The 25,336-nt window shown below is 40.2% G+C and overlaps 1 protein-coding gene across 1 annotated transcript in view; it reads right to left on the reverse strand.

Annotated features, from left to right (window-relative positions):
- Positions 1-8,154: 8,154 nt before the first annotated feature.
- MMAA (metabolism of cobalamin associated A) overlaps positions 8,155-25,336 on the reverse strand; it is a 39,862-nt gene continuing 22,680 nt past the window's right edge. The window contains exons 5-7 of the mRNA XM_075860381.1: positions 22,319-22,404; positions 20,228-20,377; positions 8,155-8,502 (exon numbers count right to left, since the gene is read on the reverse strand). Coding sequence (XP_075716496.1) covers positions 8,215-8,502; positions 20,228-20,377; positions 22,319-22,404 — 524 coding nt within the window. The 3' untranslated portion in view covers positions 8,155-8,214. The remainder of the gene's footprint in view (positions 8,503-20,227; positions 20,378-22,318; positions 22,405-25,336) is intronic.

The raw sequence follows: 25,336 nt of genomic DNA on the forward strand, positions 1-25,336 counted from the left end.
GTCGTCCTCTTATGTCACTACTTATATTTGTTTTTGGGGAAGTTGTGTGACCATTAGCTTTCCCAGACTCCTAAGTGAAAAACGTCCATATTATGAAGTGATATGGAAATGGGATCTGTGTAACTAACAAATGCTTAAATAGGAAGGGAACACTGATATTTGCATTTTTTGGGGGGGAATATGACATTTACTGTTGTGTTTGCCAATCAGTAAACATATGATGCGTGTATGAAAATAGCTAGAGTATTATCTTCTTTATTACATATGTAATGTACCAGGCTTAAACACATAAATGTTGTGTTACCATAGCAGTTGTAGCCCAAAACGCCAGGGTGGAATTTAATTATACATTTTCTAAAGATCTGATTTAAAACACAATGTTGTAATGTTGTGCATATCCTGATATGGCCAGCAGGTGGTACTATAGAACTCTTTTATCAGGTCTTCCGCTAGTTGCCTGTAAGGTTAAATTTGTTTAGAAACAAGCACCCAGGTCCATTTCTATGACGAGATTATCAATAAGAAATTGGCAAGTGGCGATAATATTCTGTGCGTTAAGACTTCTGTTTATTCTTTACGAGAGTTAATAATATATTTCTGTGCATCATAGAGAAATTGCTAAAAATTGTATATATGCATCATTTATTGTTGATTATTTTACTAATATATATGGGGCAGTTATCGCTAAAAATGCTTGAAATCAGATCCTAAGAGCCACATTGTCATGATCACATCAAAGAAAATTTTTCTTATTTTTACAGTTTTTATAAACACAGGGACTATGATTATTATTATTTGTCTTTTTTTGTAAAGGTATTGTTCTATAAACTTATAACACATAATTATTGCTCTTGACTGAGATAGCTATCACATTTCTAAGATATACAAAAGCAGGGCTATTAAAACCAAAAACAGATTATCACACACATAGTCATTTTACATATACCTAGTCTACTTGCTGACCTACAGATTGTACAAGAGTACAGTCCTGGCCAAAAGTTTTGAGACTGAAACAAATTTTGGTTTTCACAAATTTTGCTGCTTCAGTTTTTATAGTGGCAATTTGCATTAACTTTAGATTGTTATTAAGAGTGATCTGATGAATTGCAATCAACTACAAAGTCATTCCTTGCCATGAAAATAAATTTAATCACAAAAATCCCACTTCCACTGCATTTCAGCCCTGCCACAAAATGGCCTGCTAACATAATTTCAGTGATCTTCTCGTTAGCTCAGGAGAAAGTGTTAATGAAGACAAGGCAGCTGATATCACTCTGTCATGCTGATAGATTTATAAGAGCAGACTGGTTGCTTTAAAAGGTGGATGGTGCGTAATATCATTGTCTTCTTCTGTTAACCATGGTTACCTCCAGAGAAACACATGCGGTCACCATTGCTTTGCATCAAAAGGGCTTTACAGGCAAGGATATTGCTGCTTGTAAGATTGCCCCTAAATCATCCATTTATTGCATCATCAAGAACTTCAAGGAGAGAGGGTCAATTGCTGTGAAGAAGTCTTCAGGGCACGCAAGAAAGTCCAGCAAGTGCCAGGCCCATCTCCTAAAGAGGATTCAGCTCCAGGATCGGTTCAACACCGGTTTAGAGCTCGCTCAGGAATGGCAGGCAGGTGTCAGTGCATCTGCATGCACAGTGAGGCAAAGGCTTTTGGAGGCTGGCCTGGTGTCAAGAAGGGCAGCAAAGACGCCACTTCTCTCCAAGAAAACCATCAAGGACAGACGGACATTCTGCAGGAAGTACAGGGATTGGACTGCAGAAGACTGGGGTAAAGATATTTTCTCTGATGAAGCCCCCTTCAGACTGTTTGGGACATCTGGAAGAATGATTGTCTGGAGAAGAAAAGGTGAGCGCTACCGTGAGTCCTGTGTCATGCCAACAGTAAAGCATCCTTAGACAATTCATGGGTGGGGTTGCTTTTCCTCCAAAGGAGTGGGCTCACTCATAATTTTGCCTAAGAACACTTCCATGAATAAAGAATGGTATCTAAACATCCTCCAAGAGCAACTTCTCCCAACGATCCAGGAGCAATTTGGTGATGAACAATGCTTTTTCGGCATGATGGAGCATTGTCTCAAGGCAAAAGTGATAACTACCGTATTTTTCGGACTATAAGATGCAGGTTTTAACAAGAATATTAAAAAAGTCCCTGCGTCTTATAGTCGGCAGTCAAGGGATCCGGCAGCGCCGGGCCCCCTGACCGCTTCTTACTTAACCCCTTTTTGACCCATGATGTGCCAGCACATCATGGAGCGGGAAGGGGATGATGTTTGGAGCGGACACTGTTTGGACACTGCAGGTGTCAGCTGTGTTTTACAGCTGTCACGCTGCTCTAACGGCCAGGAACAGCGATGGCGCTGTTCCTGGCCATTTAACTAGTTAAATGCTGCGGTCAATAGTGACCGCGGCATTTATAGGGGTCTTCCCATGAAGGACATTTATGACATCCACAGGATATGGTCAGAAGAAATGAATTCAGCACACCTTAGTAGTATTCAACATAGATTTTATTTCTTTAGGTATATGCCAGAGGCTACAAGTGCAACGTTAACGTTTTGGTCGTGAGACCTTCGTCGGGCACTGAGCCGTACTGGGGACTGATTCAGTCTTGCTTATGACGCTGCTTAAATCGAATATGATGGCTTACCGCTCTATAGGGCGCTAAGCCGCCATATTCGATTTAAGCAGCGCCATAAGCAAGACTAAATCAGTCCCTAGTACGGCTCAGTACCCGACGAAGGTCTCACGACCGAAACGTTAACGTTGCACTTGTAGCCTCTGGCATATACCTAAAAAAATAAAATCTATGTTGAATACTACTAAGGTGTGCTGAATACATTTCTTCTGACCTACAACTGGGTTGGGACCCTATTTCAAGCACCCAAAGAAACTGGTGCTGTCTGAACAAAACCACACATATCCACAGGATATGTTATAAATGTCAGATAGATACGGGTCCCACCTCTGGGACCCGCACCTATCTCTAGAACGGGGCCCCCTAAACCCCATTCTATCTTACCCGGCTCCGCTGTCTCCCGGCCACTTCCTGGTTAGGTGGTCTGGAGTTACGGAAAAAAACGATTGCTCGCTGAGCTAAGCTGTTTTCGTAACTCCCATAGAAGTGATTGTGAGTTCCGGAAACAGCGTCTGTTCCGGAACTCGGCAGCTACGAAAACAGTGTACATGGTTGAGTTACGAAAACAGTGTAACTCGCTGAGCTACGCTGTTTCCATAACTCCCAAAGAACAGAATAGTAGTTACGGAAACAGCGTAGCATGCTACGCTGCTTCTGTAACTGCCATTCACTACTATGGGAGTTACGGAAACAGCGTAGCTCAGCGAGTTATGATGTTTCTGTAACTCATCCATGTATTGCAGTGTATTGTACCAGCGATCTAATCATCAATGGTTCAAGTCCCTTAGGGTAACTAATAAAATGTGTAAAAAAAAAAAGTTTGATACATTTTCAGGAGTGTAAAAAATATATTAAAAAAGTAAAAAAAACAAATTTGCCCATTTTTCCCTAAGCAAAATTTAACAAAAAAAAAGGAATATTGCTGCGTCCGTAAAAGTCCAAAACTATTACAATATAGCATTATTTGAATCGCACGGTGAACGGCATAAAAAAATAAAATATGTAAAACCCCAGAAACGTTGCTTTTTGGTCACCATAGCACTAAAAAGAATGAAATAAAAAGTGTTAAAAAAATCGTATGTACCAAAAGATGGTGCCAATAAAAACTACAGCTCATTTCGCGAAAAATAAGCACTCACACCGCTCAAACAATGAAAAAATGGCTCTCAGAATGTGGTGAAACTGAACAAATTCCTATTTTCTGTTGTCTAAAACCTGGGTGCGTATTATAGTCAGGTGCGTCTTATAGTTTGAAAAATACGGTAAGTGGCTCGGTGAACAAAACATTAAAATTTTAGGGCCATGGCCAGGAAACTCCCCAGATCTCAATCCCATTGAGAACCTGTGGTCAATTCTAAAAAAGCGGATGGACAAACAAAAACACAGAAATTGTGATAAAATTCCAAGCACTGATTAGGAAATAATGGGATGTCATCAGTCAGGATTTGGCCCATAAACTGATATCCAGCATGCCATTTGCATAAACTTGATGCATTTGTCAATAAAAGTTTAAAAACGTATGAAATGCTTATAATTGTACTTCAGTATACCATGGAAACATCTGACTTAAAAATCTAAAAACACAAACAGCAAACTTTGTAAAGACCAAAATTTGTCAGTCTCAAAACTTTTGGCCAAGACTGTGTAACATGAGGATTGGACAAGAGTGTAACATGAATATAAAAAAAATTGTATTGTGGCTTGTTATAATAAATATGTATCTAATGTATCTGAAAAATATATATTTGGGCTATGTTCACACGCTTACTAAAAAACGTCTGAAAATACAGAGCTGTTTTCAAGGGAAAACAACTACTGATTTTCATACGTTTTTTTTTTAGCGTTTTTCGAGCTGTTTTTCTATAGTCAATAAAAAACCGGTTCAGAAAACGGCTCAAGAAGTGACATGCACTTCTTTTTTGCGGCCATTTTTACGCGGCGGTTTTTCAAAACAGCCACGTAAATAACGGCCCATCGGAACAGAACGCAATTTTTCCCATTGAAATCAATGGGCAGATGTTTGGAGGCGTTCTGCTTCCGTTCCTTCGGCCGAAAATAAGCCATGTGAACATACCCTAAAAGGGGATGTATAGAAACAGTGCAACACCTGACATTAGTTGTGTCTGGAATTGCAACTCAGCTCCATTGGATTTAATGAGGCTCAGCTCCAATACCACACACAGGCTGTAGATAGGTGTGGCACGGTTTCTGGAAAATAAGCAGCCATGTTTTTCTAATCATATACAATACCTTTAACCTGATCTGGCCACTCCTGTCCTGACTTTAAAAAAAAAAAAAAGTTTAGTCCTAACAGTGCAGCATAAAACCCACCATTCCACAATTATAATCCAATTTTGGAAGCGGTGTCAAACTACGCAGCGTATCCGACCTAGAATCCGCAGCACATAACAACCGGAAACCGCACCACATTGTGTTAGGGTATGTTCACACGGCCTATTTTCAGACATAATTCGGGCGTTTTACACCTCAAATTACGCCTGAAAAGACGGCTCCATTACATCTGCAAACATCTGCCCATTGCTTGCAATGGGTTTTACGATGTTCTGTTCAGACGAAGTGTAATTTTACGTGTTGCTGTCAAAAGACGGCGCGTAAAAATACTCCCGCCTCAAAGAAGTGCATGTCACTTCTTGGGACGTAATTGGAGCAGTTTTTAATTGACTCCATTGAAAAGTAGCTCTGTAATGAACGCCGTGAAAAACGCGAGTACTTGCAAAAACGTCAAATTCAAGAGCTGTTTTCGCCTGAAAACAACAAAATACGTCTGAAATTACGGAGCTAAGACGTGTGAACATACCCTTACGGTTTTTCGGGCGAAATTTATGCTGCGGAAAGCAGCGCATGAAAAAAGAAAAAAAAATTCATACTTTCCCCGGGCCGTGATCATGGCGACGTATTCTTCCATTGTCCGTGAAGTCTGACCTCCTGGGATAACGCCCCAGGCCATGTGACCGCTGCAGCCGGTGTTAAGTATAAGCTTTTTTTTTTTTATTATTCATTTTAAACCAAAAAAAGCTTTTTCTTTTCCTGAGTTGCGATTTTTGTGGCTATTTGTTGTTGGTTTTATATTCCTATTGAATTCAATGGGGAAAATCCACAACAGAAAACGCAGCATAAATTGACATGCTGCGGATTTCAAATCTGCACCGCAGGTCAATTTATGAACATTTTCACAGCAGTTTTTTTTTTTTCTAAATCTCATCCACTTTGCTGCTACTGTAAATGCTGCAGAATTTCCGCACACAATTCCGTTGCAGAAATTCTGCAGCATTTACGCTACGTGGGAACCCGGCCTTTGCGTGAAGATCTCCTCGTCTCCAAATATCACGCTAAGAGCTGAAAGGGCACAGGGTTCCTTTGTTCTAGTGATCAGAGGAGATCCAGCTCACTTTTATGTCACTTTCATTCTGATTGGTCTGATAGATGTAACATTTGTCAAGCTACAGCCCGGCCCCAGTATATTTGCACAAGTTGTTCTAGTTTTAATAGTACAGGAGGTTTGACAAATGCAGCCAAAAGACCTGGTAGAACTTGCAAGACGTGGTCCTGTTGACATTTAGTTTGTCTTTCTGTTTGCATGTTACGGTCATTTGTGGTGGCAGTAGAATAATACAGCAGGAGACGGGATTGGCATGTTTACACTGGAGTTAGTTTCCTTCTGTAAATCTTCCATTGAGTGGCTGGGTGTGAATATTCTTGTGTATACAGAACGAGTGTGAAATGCAACAGGTGAGACTTTTTTTGTTGTTGTATTTGAATCCAAGCATGGCCGTTCTACCCAAGTTCAAAATCGGAATTCTATGCCCCCAAATCTACTGAACCATGGCAGCTCTTTTCTGTTACACATATAGACGTGACTGCCCTCGCTTCTCACTAAGTTTGTGGCAGTTTTACGCAGACTTTTCACATGTATAAGAAAACAATCATAAAAATGATTACCTGTGAAGAGCTGGCAGCTGCAGGATGGGCAGGATGGGCGGATGAATGGAACCACCGCGCTGTAGGCACTGCCTGTGTATTTACAGCAATATATTATTATGGAAATATGACTTTTTGCAGGACATCAATAACTAGGTCATGTCTTCACCCTGCAGTAAAAAGCTGACCATTTGCAGCAAAGGATTCCTGACAACAGTACTCGCCCTAATGTGTAAAATGAAGTCATCCAAGGGGCCCAATAGCTGCCCAAGAATGTCCTCTGTACAGCGCCCCTTCCTGCCTCGACCCTAGGTTTGGGGGCTGTATGCTACATTAACCATCTGGATTAGGGTCTGTCAGCAGCCTCATTTTTGGCGGTTGTGCACCTGAACATCAATTATTCAGTTCTTTGGGGGCGTCATGTGGTCTTTTGAGTATACATTAGTTATGACACATGATTATGACGTACCTACATTTTAACAGCTTTTAAAAATCTTGAGTAACTTTGCAAATCTTTTGCTTTACTTATATGGTAAGTAATCAAAATAAAACAATTAGGTACTGATTATTAACTACGTTCATGCCTATTTTAATTTTTTTAATCCTCCGCAGTCAAACATGAGATCTGAGTAAGACTCTGTTCACATAACTCTATGTGAACACGCTTCGCGTATTTGCCAGGAAACCCCTAGGGCATATGCTGAACGTAGCCATAGACACCCATTTACTCAACGGAGGCCAAATGAGTGTCCTTTTCCCCTCCATCTGTGTGGTATACGTTGGCAGACTGCACTTTCCTATACAGTGGGCCACCGCAAAAACATGCAGTATACTTTGTTGTTTTTTTAACATTGTGGACAACGGTTTACATATGCCAGTGTATAGCTACAGTAACATACATCTGGGAATAATCCCGGTATGTACAAAAACGAAATGTGAACAGAGCCTAACTGTCAACTCAGTCCCCCTCTATCTTGTATGGGGACTTTCTGAGTGGTTGGAGAGTAACCAAAAAGAACCTAACCTAAAGTAAATGGAGATCTCATAAAAGCAGAACTATCCCCTATAATAGAAGTATAGCTCAGAAGTTACATACATATACAGGGCTGACAACTTAGTGTAAAAAAATATATCAATACTTTAGAATATTCTTTGCCTGATATGGAAAATAATATTTGAACACTTTTGCCTGAAATGATGAATGTTTTTGCCAAATAAATTCCCGCCTCTTGGATTAAATTATCATGTTGCGTCCAGCATGTCTCGGGCAGGATATCTAAGATATGTGTTATCTAGAATAGTGGCCAACCCTGTATGCAGCTCCTGTGGCGGGGTGGGGGGGGGGGGTTCCAGCTGATAGGTCTGCTTAAAGTAGAAGAAATATATAAAACACCAGTTGTATAATATTCATCACACTGTTTGAAATAAGAGGCATTATGTAAATATCTCCTTAACTTTACTTCAAATGTATAATTCTGCTTTTTTTTTTAATTTTTTTTTTTTTAAATGTACATCGAAAATTTTCTCCCAATTATTGCCGTTCCAGAATTCAATGATAATCAACATTTGTCATTCAGGAATAGTTTACTTGTTTATTATATTTACAAGGATGTGTCAGATATTTTTCAGCTGCTTTCAGAGAATGCTTTGAGTAGCATGTCTGCTGCAAGACCCGGTGACAAGACTCCAGCAAGGACCTGCTCCTCCAGGACAGGTATCTGGTCTTTAACCGCAGGATGGTTCCTAAAGTGAAGGAGAACATTCTCCTGAATAAGACTCCACATCCAGACCTTCTGCTGACTCCTGCGCCTGGTTAGAAGTTCCCCGCTGGTCAGCATGGTGTTCTGATACTCGATCATCTTCTTCCACAGCTCTGGGATGCCATCTGCAGTTTTAGCAGAAATACGTAGAACCTGGAATGGAGAAAATGTCAATAATGGGTCAGTTGTCTTGAATATGCAATGCTCCAGTAGTACTAGGAAGATCTTTGTTTCTTAGTGCCATATTTTTTTTTTTTTTTTCAGTTGGGTCCAGAATATTTGGTCAGTGACAAAATTTTCATACTTAATCCGGTTTCAAATCCGTTGTTGTTTTGTACAAAGTAATGAAGAGTTTATTGAAGTGCAGACTTTCAGCATTAATTCAAGGGGTTTAACAAAAATATTGCATTAACCATTTAGGAATTCCAGCCATTTTTTTTACATAGTCCCTCTATTTTTCACAGGCTCAAAAGTAATTGGAGAAACTAACATGATTATAAATATAAGGATTATTTTTAATATTTGGATGTAGTCAATGGCTGCCTGAGGTCTGGGACCCATGGACATCACCAAACGCTGGGTTTCCTCCCTTGTGATGCTTTGCCGCCTTTACTGCAGCCATTGTTGCTTGTTTGTGGGTCTTCAGTAGGTGAAAAGCACGCTCAATTGGGATGAGGTCAGATGACTGACATGGCCATTGTAGAATATTTTATTTCTTGCCTTAAGAAGCTCTTAGGTTGCCTTTGTTGTATATTTTGGGTCATAATCAGTTTTACAGCGTTTGACATTCTGAGCAGAGTCTCGCCCATTCACTTCAGAATTCGTCCTGCTTCTTCTATCCACAGTCACATCATCAATAAACTTCAGAGACCCAGTGTCATTGGCAGACTGAATCTTGTTCCAGAACTGGAAAATAACGAATTCTTTAGTGCGCCCGCACACGATGCAACCGAGCCACGGTAATTACCGTGGAGAAAGGACCTGATTTCAAGTGTTTCACCTGTACTTGCTGCGGCAATTTGTGGTAAACGATGTGTATTTATTGTTATGACCTCGGCCTCATCATGGAAGGGCAGCCTAAATGGTTTATGATTTTTAACCCTTTACATTAAAGCTGAGGTCTATCACATCTTGATTGCTTTGTAATAAATAGATTGTGGTGGTTTAGTGAGGCTAAATTGCGAGAATTGTGTTGCTATCCAAATACTATTGGACTCGACTGTATATAGAAAAACCTCCCTAGCACACAATTCTGTATAACTTCAGTCACTGTATTCTGTATAACTTCAGCAAGTGGTAATCTGTGCGGTTTTGCAATACTCATTCTTGGCACTTTTTTTTTTTTTTTGCCGGACCTGTACATTCTGCACAATAAGGCTATTCTAGATTAAGATTAGCTGGGTTTTTTTTGGAGGATGCCAGGACAGTAGGATTTCTGGATCATCTTAACAAAGTTTTACTATAATGTAAGCCAAGAACCCAGGAAAGTGTCACTTACAGTCTAAATGCTGCCATAGCATTACCAACAGTGTTTGGTTATGTTTTGACCACTACCTAATGGCATACAGTTATGCTAGGTTATTTTATAAGCTGTAATGGTTATGCTAGGTTATTTTATAAGCTATAATGGTTATGCTATGGTTATTTTATGAGCTATAATTAAATATATTGGGGGAGGTTTGTTAAAACCGATGTGCGTTGGAGTAATATGCGTCAAATAAATTGAGGCACACACAGGTGATTTTTTTTACACCACATAAGTCACGTATACCGGTTAATAAATAGTAGTAAAAGAAAAGGAATTTAGATCCAGCACTAGGTTTAAAAAGAAAAAGATTCCACTTTATTGAAAAAACTTTTTCAAATTTGCACAAACACAGAGGGGTGGATGCAAAGGACCTACGCGTTTCAACTGATTCACTCAGTCTTAATCATGACATGCCATGATTAAGACCAAGTGAATCAGTTGAAACGCGTAGGCTCTGTGCATCCACCCCTCTATGCTCGTGCAAGTTTTAAAATGTTTTTTCCAATAAAGTGGAAGCTTTTTCCTTTTAAACCTAGAACTAGATCAAAATTTATTTTCTTTCACTACGATTTAACCGAGTGCCACCTCGAGGATCCGTGCGAAACCTGGGATCTAAAAACGCCAAAACTAGTGAGCTGGAGAACATTTTCTATCTTTCCTGTTAATAAATACCCTCAATGTTCATTAACCCCTTCGCGCTCAGTGACGTACTATTCCGTAATGGTAACCATAGCGTTTGCGCTCCATGACGTGACGGGAGGATCGGGCATTTCGGTCGTCTTCCCGACACATACAGGAGCTGTGACAGCTGCTTTTCTTGTACAGCAGTTGCTGCGGCTCCTATAGCAGGGACTGATTGATGTGTCCCCACTGTTTAACCCCTTAAAAGTCGCGTTCAATAGCGATCGCGGCTTCTTAGGGGTTAAACCATCATCAACGGCCCGCTACATGATAGCGGGTTGCGGTGGCAACCGGATGCCTAACAATGGCGTCCGGTTATGCCGTCTACAGAAGCCTAGTGGGTCCTGACAAAGAAGTCAGGACCCACTAGGCTTACTGTCAGTGAGTAGCTGACCGCTCTAATACACTGCACTACGCATGTAGTGCAGTATATTAGAATTGCGATCAGGGCCTCCTGCCCTCAAGTTCCATTGTGGGACAAAGTAATAAAGTAAAAAAAAGTTGTGTGAAAATAAAAGTTTTAAAGGTAATAAAAGTTAAAGATACCCCTTTTTCCCTTATCAGTCCTTTATTATTAATAAAAATAAACAAAAAAAACTATACATAATTGGTAACGCCGCGTTCGTAACGGCCTGAACTGCAAAAGTATTTTGTTATTTATCCCGCGTGGTGAACGCCATAAAATAAAATAATAAACCGTACCAGAATCACAATTGTTTGGTCACTTCACCTCCCAAAAAATGGAATAAAAAGAGATAAAAAAGTCACAGGTACCTAAAAATGGTCCTGATCGAAACTACAGTTCGTTACGCAAAAAATAAGTCCTCGCACGACTTTCTTGATGGAAAAAAAATAAAGTTATGGCTCTTAGAATAAGGTAACACAAAAAGTAAATGATTTTTTACAAAAGGTATTTTATTGTGCAAACGCCATAAGACATAAAACAACTATAAACATCTGGTATCGCCGTAATCGTATCGCCCCGCAGAATAAAGTGAATATGTCATTTATAGCGCACGGTGAACGCTGTAAAAAATAAATAAATATATAGAATAAAAAACAATAGTAGAATTGCTGTTTTTTAGTCACCGCGCCACTTAAAAACGGATCAAAAAGCCGCATGCACCCCATGAAAACTACAATGAATTCCTCAAAGGGTCCAAAATAGTGTAACTTTTGGGGGTTTCCACTGTTTTGGCACCACAAGACCTCTTCAAACCGGACATGGTGCCTAATAAAAAGCAGGCCTCAAAATCCACTAGGTGCTCCTTTGCTTCAGAGGCCGGTGCTTCAGTCCTTTACCGCACTAGGGTCACATGTGGGATATTTCTCAAAATGTTAGAATCTGGGCAATAAGTATTGAGTTGCGTTTCTCTGGTAAAACCTTCTGTTTCACAGAAAAAAAAAAATGGAATAAAAAGGATTTTCTGACAAAAAAAAATAAAAATATGTAAATTTCACCTCTACTTTGCTCTAAATTCCTGTGAAACACCTAAAGGGTTAATAAACTTTCTATATGCTGTTGTGAATACTTTGAGGGGTCTAGTTTCTAAAATGGGGTGTTTGATGGGGGTTTCTAATATATGGGCCCCTCAAAGCAACTTCAGAACTGAACTGTAACCTAAAAAAATAAAAATGAGACAATACTTTGCTTCTTACATTATACTGATAATGAGAAGTGCCCACCCCGAGATTACCCCAGTTTTGACCGTTTGTATAAACGGAGACCCCTATTAGACCATTTCAGTGCCCGATTTTCCCAAGCATACACCTCCGAGAAGTGTATTTCTATTGCTGAGTCCTTGGTACATATTAAAGGGAGGCTTCAATTCCGCCAGTACCTGCCGAGTAAGAGGGCAAGATATGGCGTGAAGATGTACAAGCTGTGCGAGAGTGCATCAGGGTATACGTACAAATTTAGGGTATATGAAGGGAAGGACACCAGTACTCAGCCCCCAGAATGCCCCCCCTTACTGGGAGTTAATGCAAAAATTGTGTGGGATTTGGTGCACCCACTGCTGGACCAGGGTTACCACCCCTACCTGGATAATTTTTATACCAGCGTCCCACTCAAAGTGCCTCGCTTCCCAAAGTACTGCGGCATGCGGCACTGCTAGAAGAAATCTGAGAGGCCTCCCTAAGACACTGCTTGGGTAGACACTCAGAAGTGATGAGAGCAGGGCACATTCTAGCAGCAACATATTGTGTGTCAAGTACAAGGACAAGAGAGATGTCCTTGTATTGACAACAATACATGGCCACACCAGTACCCATGTACCTGTACGAGGTACCAGTACAGAGACCCCCAAACCAGACTGCATCCTGGACTACAATAGGTACATGGGAGGGGTGGACTTGTCAGATCAAGTCCTGAAGCCCTACAGCGCCATGCGGTGTGGTATAAGAAGCTGGCCGTGCACATCATACAGATGGCATTGTACAATGCGTACGTGCTACGTCGATGTGCAGGTCAGAGGGGAACTTTCCTGCAATTTCAAGAGGTGGTTATCAAGAAGCTAATATTTAGGGACCAGGAATGGGGGGCACCCAGTACTTCTGGAAGCGATGCCACACGTATCGTACCAGGGCAGCACTTTCCAGGAGAAGTTCCCCAAACTGGCAAGAAGGGTAAAAGTCAAAAGAGGTGCAAAGTCTGCTATAAGAGCGGGATAAGGTAAGACACAATATATCAATGCGACACGTGTCCCGAAAAACCAGGGCTCTGTATGAAAGAGTGTTTTAATAGATCATAGATCCCTTAGATTTTTAATTTACCCCAGTTTTACTTACTCTGAAGGGAGAGATGAGGGGGATAAGCTGTGCGGAGTGCATCAGAGCCCTGCTGTGTGCCCAGGCAGCTGTTAACAGCCACATTGAGGGTATTGCCATACCCGTGAGAACCCACATTACAGTTTATGGGGTGTCTGTCTCCGGTCAAAAAGCTCACTACACCTCTAGATGAATGCCTTAAGGGGTGTAGTTTTTAAAACGGGGTCACTTCTCAGGAGGGGTTTCAACTGTACTTGTACCTCAGGGGCTTCTGCCTACATGAATTTGCACCAAAAAATCCCCAGTAGGCCAAATGGTGGTCCTTTCCTTCTGAGCCCTTCCATGGGCCCAAATGGCAGTTTATCGCCACAGATGAGGTATTTGCTGCACTCAGGACAAATTGGGCAACAAAAAAGGGGTATTTTATTCCTTGTGAAAATAAGAAATTTTCAGCCCAATTCAAATAAATTCTGTGAAAAACTGTGGAGTCTAAATGGTCGCAACACCCATAAATGAATTCCTTGAGGGGTGTAGTTTCCAAAATGGGGTCAGTTCTGGTGGGTTTCCATTGCTTTGATACTTCTGGGGTTCTGCAAATGCGACATGGCACCCGAAAACCAATCTTGTAAAACCTGCACTCCAAAGAAGACAGCGGTCCTTCGCTTCTGAGGACTCCCATGGGCCCAAACGGCAGTTTATCGCCACAAATGGGGTACTACTGCACTCAGGAGAAATTGGGCAACAAAATGGGGTATTTTGTTCCATGTGAAAATAAGAAACATTTTATTGGAAAAAAACAAACATTTTTTTAATTTCACAGCCCAATTCAAATACGTGCGGTGTAAAAACTGTGTGGTCAAAATGGTAACAACAACCATAAATGAATTCCTTGAGGGGTGTAGCTTCCAAAATGGGGGATTCCTACTGTTTTGGCACCTCAACACCTCTTCAAACCTGGCATGCTGCCTAAAATATATTCTAATAAAAAAGAGGCCCCAAAATGCACTAGGTGCTACTTTGCTTCTGGGACTTGTCTTTTAGTCCACTAGGGCCACATGTGGGACATTTTTAAAAACTGCAGAATCTGGACAATACATATTTAGTAGTGTTTCTCTGGTAAAACCTTCTGTGTTACAGAAAAAAATGGAAGATAATTGAAATTCAGCAAGAAAAATTACATTTGCAAATTTCACCTCCACTTTGCTTTAATTCCTGTGAAATGCATAAAGGGTTAAAAAAAAAACTTTCTAAATGCTGTATTGAATACTTTGACGGGTCTAGTTTTTAAAATGGGGTGTTTATGGAGGTGTCTAATACATAGGCCCCTCAAAGCCACTTCAGAACTGAACAGGTACCTTAAAAAAATGTCTTGAAATTTTCTTAAAAATATGAGAAATTGCTGTTTATGTACTAAGCCTTGTAACTTCCAAGAAAAATAAAAGAATGTTCAAAAAACGATGCCAATCTAAAGTAGACATATGGGAAATGTGAACTAGTAACTATTTTGGGTGGTATAACCATCTCTTTTACAAGCAGATCCATTTAAATTTAGAAAAATTCTATTTTTTTTCTACATTTTCTCTAAATTTTGCAATTTTTCATAAATAAACACTGAATATATCGACCAAATTTTACCACTAACATAAAGCCCAATGTCTCACGAGAAAACCATCTCAGAATCGCTTGGATACGTTTAACCCCTTCCCGCCGGATCACGTATATTAACGTCAATAAAAACGGTGTCTTACCGCATTTTGACGTTACTGTACGTCATGGAGATGAAGCTGGCTCAGGAGCTGAGCCAGCGACATCACCGCCGGGTGACAGCTGTATGTTACAGCTGTCACCCTGAGGTATCGGCCAGGACCGGAACTAGCATCCGATCCGGCCGATTAACCCCTCACATGCTGCGTTCAATAAAGATCGCAGCATGTGAGGAGTTTATAGCCACCGGCACCCCAGAAACGTGATCGCTGGGTTGCCGGTGGCTGCAAAGGCGATCGGAGGGCTAATGCTTACCTCCCGATCAGCCTGTAACGGAATCCTCCTATGCCCCGTCGTCGGCGGGGCCCAGGAGGCTTCCGGTACCATCGGCAAGATGGCGCCGCCTCAGCTTCCGGCTCAGAAGCTGAGCCGGCGTCATCAGCAGTAGGTGTCCGCTGTATGTTACAGCGGACACCCCGATCTATCGCCAGGAACCGGAGCTAGCTCCGATTCCTGGCATTAACCCCTTCGATGCAGCGATCCATTGTGATCGCTGCATCCTAGAGGTTTGTAGACTTGCTGGCTGGCGACTGTTACTATGGCAACAGGAGCCCTAACAATGGACTCCTGTCTGCCATTACGTAAGCTGATTAGGCCCCGCCCAGAGGCGGAGCCTGATCGGCTTGCTGTCAGTGAACAACTGACAGTTCCAATACATTGCACTACATAGGTAGTGCAATGTATTAGAACATCAAACAAACAGTTGGACATTCAAGTCCCCTAGTGGGACTAAAGAAAAGTGTAAAAAAAAAGGGTCAAAAAAGTAAAAATAAAAGTTGTAAAACATACAATAAAAGTTTTAAATAATAACACAAAACACAATCGCCCTTTTTCACTTATCAAGTCATTTATTATAGAAAAAAATAATAAAGCCATACATATTTGGTATCGCAGCGACCTGAACTATAAAAATATTATGTTATTTATCCAGCGCAGTGAACGCCGTAAAAAAAAAACCTCAAAAACACTGCCATAATTACTGTTTTTCTTGGTCACGGTCTTCCAAAAATTGAAATAAAAAGTGATCAAAAAGTCTCATGTATCCAAAAATGGTACCGATAAAATCTATACCTCGTCTCGCAAAAAACAAGCCGTCACACAGCTCCATCGACGAAAAAATGTAAATGTTATGGTTCTCACAACTTGGCGACAGAAAAAATACATTCTCTTTCCAAAAGTAATTTTATTGTGCAAAAAGTTATAAAAAAGTTCTATAAATTTGGTATCGCCGGAATCGTACTGACCCGCAGAATAAAGGTAACATGTAGTTTATAACGCATGTTGAACGCTGTATAAAAAAAAAACAACTAAAAAACTATGGCAGAATTTCTGTTTTTTTTGTCACCTTGCCTCCCAAAAAAAGGATAACAAGTGATCAAAAAGTTGATTGTACCCCAATATGTACCAATAAAAGCTACAGCTCGTCCCGTAAAAAAAGAGCCCTCATACCACTACGTCTATGAAAAAATAAAATAAGTTAAGGCTCCAATAATTCAGGAAAGAAAATTATCCAGTTGTGAAGGCCCGAGGGGAACGTTTCTTCCGTTTCAAAAGGCGATGTATCAAGGCACTAAAATTAGGGAACCAGGAAGGGGAGGGCCCAACCATATCCGCTGGAAGCGACGGTGCCCGTATTATACCAGGACAACGCTTTCCCGGCAAAATTCCCCAAACTGCAAAGGTGCGGAGTGTGGACCAAAAGGGGGATAAGGAAGGACGCCAGTTATCAGTGCGACACCGGCCTGTGCAGACAGGATCGATCACAGCGTAACACACATCTATGGATCATTTTATTATTTTTTTTACCTAATTATTATACCACCTGACTGTGCCCCTGATGTACTCTGCCCAGCTCAGATATGCCCCACATTATAAACGGAAACAACAGTGATACTCCAAACAAAACTATTACCAAGCAAATTCCACGCTCCAAAACCCAAATGGCGCTCCCACCCATCTGAGCCCTACAGTGTGCCCAAACAGCAGTTTACTTCCACATATATGGCATCACCATACCCGAGAGAACCCTTTTAACAATTTTTGGGTGTGTGTCCCCAGTGGCACAAGCTGGGCACGACATATTTGACACTGAATTGGCATATCTAGGGAAAAATTTTAATTTGTACCTTCCGCAGCGCAATCATTTATGGAAAAGACACGTGGGGTGAAAATGCTCACTACACCTCTTAATAAATGCCTTGAGGGGTGCAGTTTCCAAAATGGGGTCACTTCTCAGGGGTTTCTTTTATTATTTCACATCAAAGCCTCTGCAATTGTGAACCAATACTTTATATGTCGCCAAATTAGGCCTCAATTTTACATGGTACTCTTTCACTCCTGAGCCCTGTCGAATGTCCAGGCAAAAGATTATGGCCACATGTAGGGTGATTCTAAAACAGGGAAACACCGCATAATAATTGAGAGCTGTCTTGTTATGGTGGCACAAGCTGGGCACCACATATTGGCGTATCTAAGGAAAAATTCCCATTTTCATTCTCCCACATCGTGTGCACACGAATTTCTGCAAAACACCTGTGGGGTTAACATGCTCACTACACCCCTAGGTGAATACCTTGAGGGCGTTGTTTCCAAAATGGGGTCACTTCTGGGGGGGTGATCCACTGTTTTGGTCCCACAGGGACTTTGCAAATGCAACATAGCGCCCAGAAACCAAATGCAGCAAAATCTGTACAACAAAAGCAAATGGCGCTCCGTCCCTTCCGAGCCTTGCCGTGTGCCCAAACAGCATTTTATGACCATGTGTGGGGTATTGCCGTACTCCAGAGAAGTTGCTTTACAAACGTTGGGGTTCTTTTTTTCTTTTATTTGTTGAGAAAATTAAAAATTTGGAGCTAAAGCTACGTCTTATTGAAGAAAAAGGATTTTTTTTATTTTCACTGCCCAATTCTAATAAAATCTATGAAACACCTGTGGGGGCAAAATGCTCACTACACCCCTAGATGGATTCCTCAAGGGGTGTAGTTTTCTCAATGGAGTCACTTTTTTGGCGTTTTCACTGTTTTGTCCCCTCAGGGGCTTTGCAAATGCGACATGGCCTGCGCAAACCATTCCTGCTAAATTTGAGCTCCAAAAGCCAAATAGCGCTCTTTCCCTTCTAAGCTCAGCTGTGTGTCCAAACATCCGTTTATAACCACATGTGGGGTATTGTTTTACTCGGGAGAAATTTCTTTACAAATGTTGTGGTGCTTTTTCTCCTTTAGTCCTCGTGGAAATTAGAAAAAATTAGCTAAACCTACATTATCTTTGAAAGAATGACGATTTTTATTTTCACGGCCTACTTCCAATAATTTCTGCAAAAAACCTGCGGAGTCAAAATGCTCACTATACCCCTAGATAATTTCCTCAAGGGGTGTAGTTTCCCAAATGGGGTCACTTTTGGGGGATTTTCACTGTTTTGGCACCGAAAGAGCCCTTGAAACCTGACATGGTGCCTAAAATATTTTCTAATAAAAAGGAGGCCCCAAAATCCTCTAGGTGCTCCTTTGCTTCTGAGGCCGGTGCTTCAGTCCATTACCGCACTAGGGCCACATGTGGGATATTTCTAAAAACTGCAGAATCTGTGCAATAAATATTGAATTGCGTTTCTCTGGTAAAACCTTCTGTGTTACAAAAAAAATAGATTAAAAATGAATTTCTGCAAAAAAAAAATGAAATTTTAAAATTTCACCTCTACGTTGCTTTAATTCCTGTGAAACGTTTAAAGGGTTAAGAAACTTTCTAAATGCTGTTTTGAATACTTTGAGGGGTGAAGATTTTAAAATGGGGTGACTTTTTGGCGGTTTCTAATATAGAAGGCCCTAAAAGCCGCTTCACAACTGAACTGACCCCTGTAAAAATAGCCTTTTAAAATTTTCTTGAAAATGTGAGAAATTGCTGCTAAAGTTCTAAGACTTGTGACGTCATAGAAAAATAAAAGGACGTTCAAAAAACGATGCCAATCTAAAGTAGACATTTGGGGGATGTTAATTAGCAACAATTTTGTGTGGTATAACGGCCTGTCTTACAAGCAGATACATTTACATTTAGAAAAATGCTAATTTTTGCAATTTTTCACAAAATTTTGGTGTTTTTCACTGGTAAATATAGAATTTATCGAGCAAATATTTCCACTATCATAAAGTCCAATGTGTCACGAGAAAACAATCTCAGAATCGCTTTGATAGGTAAAAGCGTTCCGGAGTTATTACCACATAAAGTGAAATATGTCATATTTGAAAAAATGGGTCTGGTCCTGAAGGCCAAAATGAGCTTGGTCCTGAAGGGGTTAAGCATTCTGAAGTTATTACCACATAAAGTGAAATATGTTAGATTTCAAAAATGGGCTCTGAGCCTTAAGGCCAAAACAAGGCTGCGTCCTTAAGGGGTTAAGGAGTGCTTAGGTGCGTAGCTCATAGGAGAGAAAGAGGAGATCATCACATCTCATCTTAAAAAAAAAGTGGCTGTTGTTTTTACATCCAATATCAGGACCTCCAATTTTGTGCTAACATTATTAGATTCATACTTTTTGGAATTTTTTTCAGTGGGAAATGTTGTATGTTACATAAATATGAATTCAATTTGTTAAGTCTCACATTTTCTGTTTCTTAGCTTTTTCCCTGCAATATTTCCAATTCAGTACATCTTTACTAGGAAAAAAAACCTTATCACAGTTTCTACATGTAGATTATATATTGAAGTATAATAAATTCTAATACATATTATACTAGGAGGAAGATTGTGACAACATTGCATTACTGCATTTTACATTCTGTTTTTCCAAATTGTTGACAGCGGTTTCTTGGTTAGCTTATGCCAAAGTCAGCCTAATACTGGCGGCCATGTGTACACACTATGGCTGCGGGTGAAGCTTGTCCTTGTGGCTATATAATCACTTTGTCCATGGCTTAAAACTCTCGGCACACATCCGTGCTTGCGCTAAAGACTGTCGTAGCAATCTACTTATGAGCAGGGGCTCATTACATTACACCCCATGGACAATCTTCACCGGTATTGTTCACATGAGACCACAGGTATTTTATAAAATGTTAGGAAATTATATTTTTTTACTAAGATTAGAGAACCCCTTTAAATAGAACTTCAATTTTCTCTTTACTTATTTCTTTGCATTGAGTTTACCTGAGGTTTCCAAGTCTTGGATCGCTTCCGGAGTAACTTTAATGCACTCACATACTCCGCCTGAATCTTTCTTGCTGGTATTAGCAAATCTCCATCAGCTTTGGTTATAGTAACAAGGTCAGCCATTTCAACTATGCCCCGTTTTATGCCCTAAAGAAAGATAGATCATTATGACTTTGATATCCCAGATGATGTCCACTTCATCAATATAAAATGGGTCTTATTTATCAACTCACAAAAAAGCTGTCCATGTTGTCCATAGCAACCAATCAGCGCTCAGAATCCACTTCTTAAACTGTTCTGGAATAATTAAAGCAGCAATGTGATTGGTTGCTGTAAGGAACAAGGACAATTTTTCTGTTAGGCCCCATGTACCCAACCGTGCCTGTAATCAGAGTCCGTGATTACAGGCACAACCGAATTTGCGAGCCATGCTCCCATATAAAGTATGGGAGCAGGGTACGTAAAAAACAAAAAATAGCACGTCCTATCTTTTGTAGAGCCTTTCCTAAATATACGGGAAGGTATCCGTTGGCCATAGAAATGAATGGGTCCATAATTACAGACCGTAATTACGGTCTGTAATTACGGACTAAATCTACGGTCGTGTGCATGGGGCCTTAGACAGTTTTAATAAATGAGGCCCATATTTGTCAAAACTGTCTAACAGTAAAATTGTTCTTCTTGTCCAGAGTAACCAATCAGAATGCAGCTTTCATTTCATAAACTGCTCTAGAAAAGTGGAAGCGGAGTTCTGATTTGTTGCTATTGGCAAGAAGGCCAGTTTTACTTTTGGACAGTTTTAAAAATGAGGCCCCACTATGTCTACATGTTGCGGGAGGTATTTTGTTATTGAATCAAATTGCGCTTTTCCATCTACATGTTACTTCCCTACCAAAGATCAAATTCTTAACATAATGAACTACTTCCTTTCACCCAGGAATAATATAGAGGATAAAAATTTAAGAAATCTTCTGGGAAAGCTGGGTGACAGTATCACCTTCATTAGAGCTGCTACAAGGACCAGGGCCTAGCTGTCCTAGATTCTTGGGCTGGGTTCCCACAGTGCAAATTTGCTGCAGATTTTGCCTGCATTTTGTTAGTCAACACCAGAATCGGATTCAGGAGAGCAGACCTCGAAGGCCTTTTTCTTCGGTTTGGGTTCTGTTTCTGGTTTTGACTTTAAAAAAATATATCCAAAATCTGCACTTAAACGGCAAATGTGCCAAGTAGAGAGTTGAAAGCAGGGGATGTGTCACTGCATAACTAGACATACTTGCCATTCAGGAGTATGAGAAGATGGGTGATAGACCCTAAGGAATCTATAATGGTAGTTATATTGACTCTTACAGTTAACACTGCATTGTATAGAACATACACAACTAATTCCACTTTGTTAAAAACATATAATGAAAACAAACGGATTCCCTGCAGTTGATACTGGCGAGACCGAGCGGGGACGTACTTTGCCTGAATGTATGTTCTCTCTTTGTACATTATACAAACAAGCCAACACCTGGTTCCAATCTGCGGCACACATTTCAGTTCCTCCATAATTGTAACAGGAAGACAGAGGAGAAAGTAGGAGTCTCGATAATCCAGATGCAGGTCTTAACCATAGGCTTGATTTGCATACTGGTTTGTCCAGCGTCTGTGACTTAGTGATTTAAAACATCAGTTCCAAAGTAATGCCACATAAAACTTCCTGTGCACTACAGGAAGCAGACAGAGGTGAACGCTAATGCAAATTACAAGTCATCGAATCTAACTCACATGGAACCGAAGTGATTGCTCCCATATGGTCGGCTTTCTGGAGCAAAAGCAGCTGATTTATATTTCTTGGCTAACCGGGTGGATAAATATTTAAAGAAGAGACACAACAGAGAGAGAATTTATTGGAACCGATGCAGATTAACAACATCGCTACAGGATGTTTTTTTTTTTTTTTGGTAATGTAATATATAGCAAACCCCGGATAGTAATAAAAGGAAGGCACATTTCCTAGTAAATGTCAGCAACCGACACCGCTCAGCTCCAGAATTCCTCTCATTCTACTAAATTCATATTCACATAACTGAAGAAAGAATATACCTGCAACTCGTCGCCTCCTGCTGGTGGTAGCAACAAAACAAACATGTCAACCATGTCAGCCACTGCAAACTCTGACTGGCCCACTCCTGCAGGATAACAAAAGAAATGTCAAGCTTCTTGGTCTGTGTACAGTGCACACTGGTCTGTGGAAATTCTGAGACCATATAGTAAAGAAGATATAAGGGAGTAAGTAAGTAAAAGAGGTATTATATACAGTAGTTGTAGTGCAAATGTAACCGTCTAGGCCAGAGGTCTAATACACGACCCACGGGCCACATGCAGCCCCTGAAGCGGTCATCTGCGGCCTGCTGAGAGCGGGAGAGCAGAGAGCAAGCCGAAGGAGAAGTGCCACACACACCCCCTTGTAGATAGTGCCACGCCACACCCCCCTCTCTATAGATGGCTTCATTAGGGCTCCCTCTAGGTGTGGACTCACCAGCCAGAGTGCTCTGGCCACGGATTACGCTGATAGACCTGGCCGCTGACGTAATTGTCCAAACCGTTAAGTTTGAATGAGTGCGCAAAGGTTTTTTTTCCAATTAAATTGCAATAAACCGTAAGTGCAAAAGATAATGGAAACCCGTCAGCATTCACACTGGACCACTGGCTTCAACAGTGACACTAAACACTTATTGGATGACACCACTAAGGTACAGATCAGTATTATTGATTTTTGTTCCTTTAGCATTGGTTAATGAAAAGACCAATCTAAGTTGCTGGGAACGCTTATCGTCTATATGGAATTAGATTTTCTATATTACTCAGCACATCAAGGAAGCTGGGAAGGCTAAGGACATCATTCTCATGCTCTCACTTCCCAGCTTTATCTGATGGCATACACTTTACTAAAACATTATACTTACCGTCCACTGATATTCTAAAAACTCTGGAGAAATAAAAAAATCTGCTATTGGTAATAGAGAATGTTTGACCAAATGGACAGTTAGCCAATATGAAAATATCTGCAATGGCATGTAATAAACCTGAATATAACGATTATAAAACAATGACTCATTCTTCAATTAATTATCCTGAGCGCTGCTCTGGCAGGAGGTAAAGCACAATACTGTACAGCTCGGGCGCCAGTGGAAGTACACAGAGAGCTGCCTGTAATCACCAGCAGTTTTAACCTATTTTCAGTTAAAATCATGGCAAAGTTTACGGGTAAAAACGTAATAAAAAAATTAAAAAAAAGGAGTATATTAATTCATCCTCTCCCCTTCATCGTCCATTTGTGTGCTCTGTCTCACCACTCTTCACCTTAACTCCCCTCGTCCACGTCTTCTACCTTTTTGCTGCTTGATTGCTCTTGTTTATTACTTTAAACCCACTGCTATTCCACTCCAATAAAATGTATAAATTAAAACGTTACAAACTGTAAAAACAAAAAGAAAGCAACACTGTTTTCACAGAAAAAGGGTGCAAGTCTCAGGACCCCGAACCTATATTTACATTTTGTAGATATATATCTATATCGCTCTCTCTAAATTATAGAATATATAATATATATAACATTTTTCAATTTCAAAAGGCTATTTTTTCAAGGACCAGTTCAGGTCTGAAGTGGCTTTGAGGGCCTTATATACTCGATAGACCCCATAAAATCACCCCATTTTAAAAACTGCACCCCTTAAAGTATTCAAAACAGCATTCAGAAAATTTCTTAACCCTTTAGGCGTTTCACAGGAATTAAAGCAAAGTAGAGGGGAAATTTACAAATGTAATTTTTTTGGCCGAAATTCATTTGTAATACATTTTTTTCTGTAACACAAAACTCAATATTTATTGCCCAGATTCTGCAGTTTTTAGAAATACCCCACATGTGGTCCTAGTGGAAACTCCCCAGAAGTGACACTGTTTTTGAAACTACACACCTCAAGGAATTTACCTAGGGGTATAGTTAGCATCTTGACCCCACAGATCTTTTGTTATATTCATTGGAGTTAGTCTGTGAAAATGAAAATCTACTTTTTTTCTGAAAAAACATAGAAATGTTTCATTTTTACAATGACTAAAGGAGAAAAAGAACCCCAAAATTTGTAAAGCAATTTATTTTGATTACGGCAATATCCCATATGTGGTAATGAACTGCTGTTTCGACCCACGGCAGAGCTCAGAAGGGAAAGAGCGCTATTTGGCTTTTGGAGCTCAAATTTAGCTGGAATTGTTTTCGGGTGCCAGGTCACGTTTGTAAAGCCCCCCGAGGGACCAAAACAGTGGAAGCCCCACAAAACGGATATAGTGAGCATTTAGACCCCACAGGTCTTTTGCAGAATTTATTAGAATTAGGCCATGAAAATGAAACATTTTTACACTAAAATTTTTAATTTTTTCATTTTCACAAGGGATAAAGGAGAAAAAGCACCCAAACGTTTGTAAAGCAATATCTCCCGAGTACGGCAATACCCCACATGTGGTCATAAATGTTTTTTCATTAGAAAGTAATTAACCCTTTCCGGACTGAACCATTTTTTTCTTTTCCTTTTTAGTTTTTCCTTCCCCGCTTTCCAAGAGCCATAAAGTTTTTTCTTTTTCCGTCAATAGAATGGCGTGAGGGCTTATCTTTTGCGGGAGGACCTGTAGTTTCTAGTGACACCATTTAATGTACTGGGAAACTGAAAATAAAATTCGTTGCAGTCTGAAATTGGAAAAAGCCGCGATTCCTCCATTGTTTTTTGGGTTTTGTATTTACGGCTTTCACTGTGTGGTAAAAACTTCAACTTAAATTTTTTCTCAGACTTACGAGAATACGATTAAGGTGATATAAAATGTATACAGTTTTTTTTATATTATACTACTTTTACAAAGTAAAAACTATTTGTTAAAAAAAAACAAAAAACGTTTTGTTTCACCACATTCCGAGAGCCATAACTTTTTTTATTTTTTGGTCGATTTGAGCAGTGTGAGGTCTTATTTTTTGCAGGGCAAGCTGTAGTTTTTATTGGTACCATTTTTTGGTACATACAATTTTATTTTTTTTCATACTCACATTTTTTATTGAGTTTCAATACACACAGA

The sequence above is a fragment of the Rhinoderma darwinii genome, chromosome 1 (assembly GCF_050947455.1).
Source record: "Rhinoderma darwinii isolate aRhiDar2 chromosome 1, aRhiDar2.hap1, whole genome shotgun sequence".
In the NCBI taxonomy this organism is placed as follows: domain Eukaryota; kingdom Metazoa; phylum Chordata; class Amphibia; order Anura; family Rhinodermatidae; genus Rhinoderma; species Rhinoderma darwinii.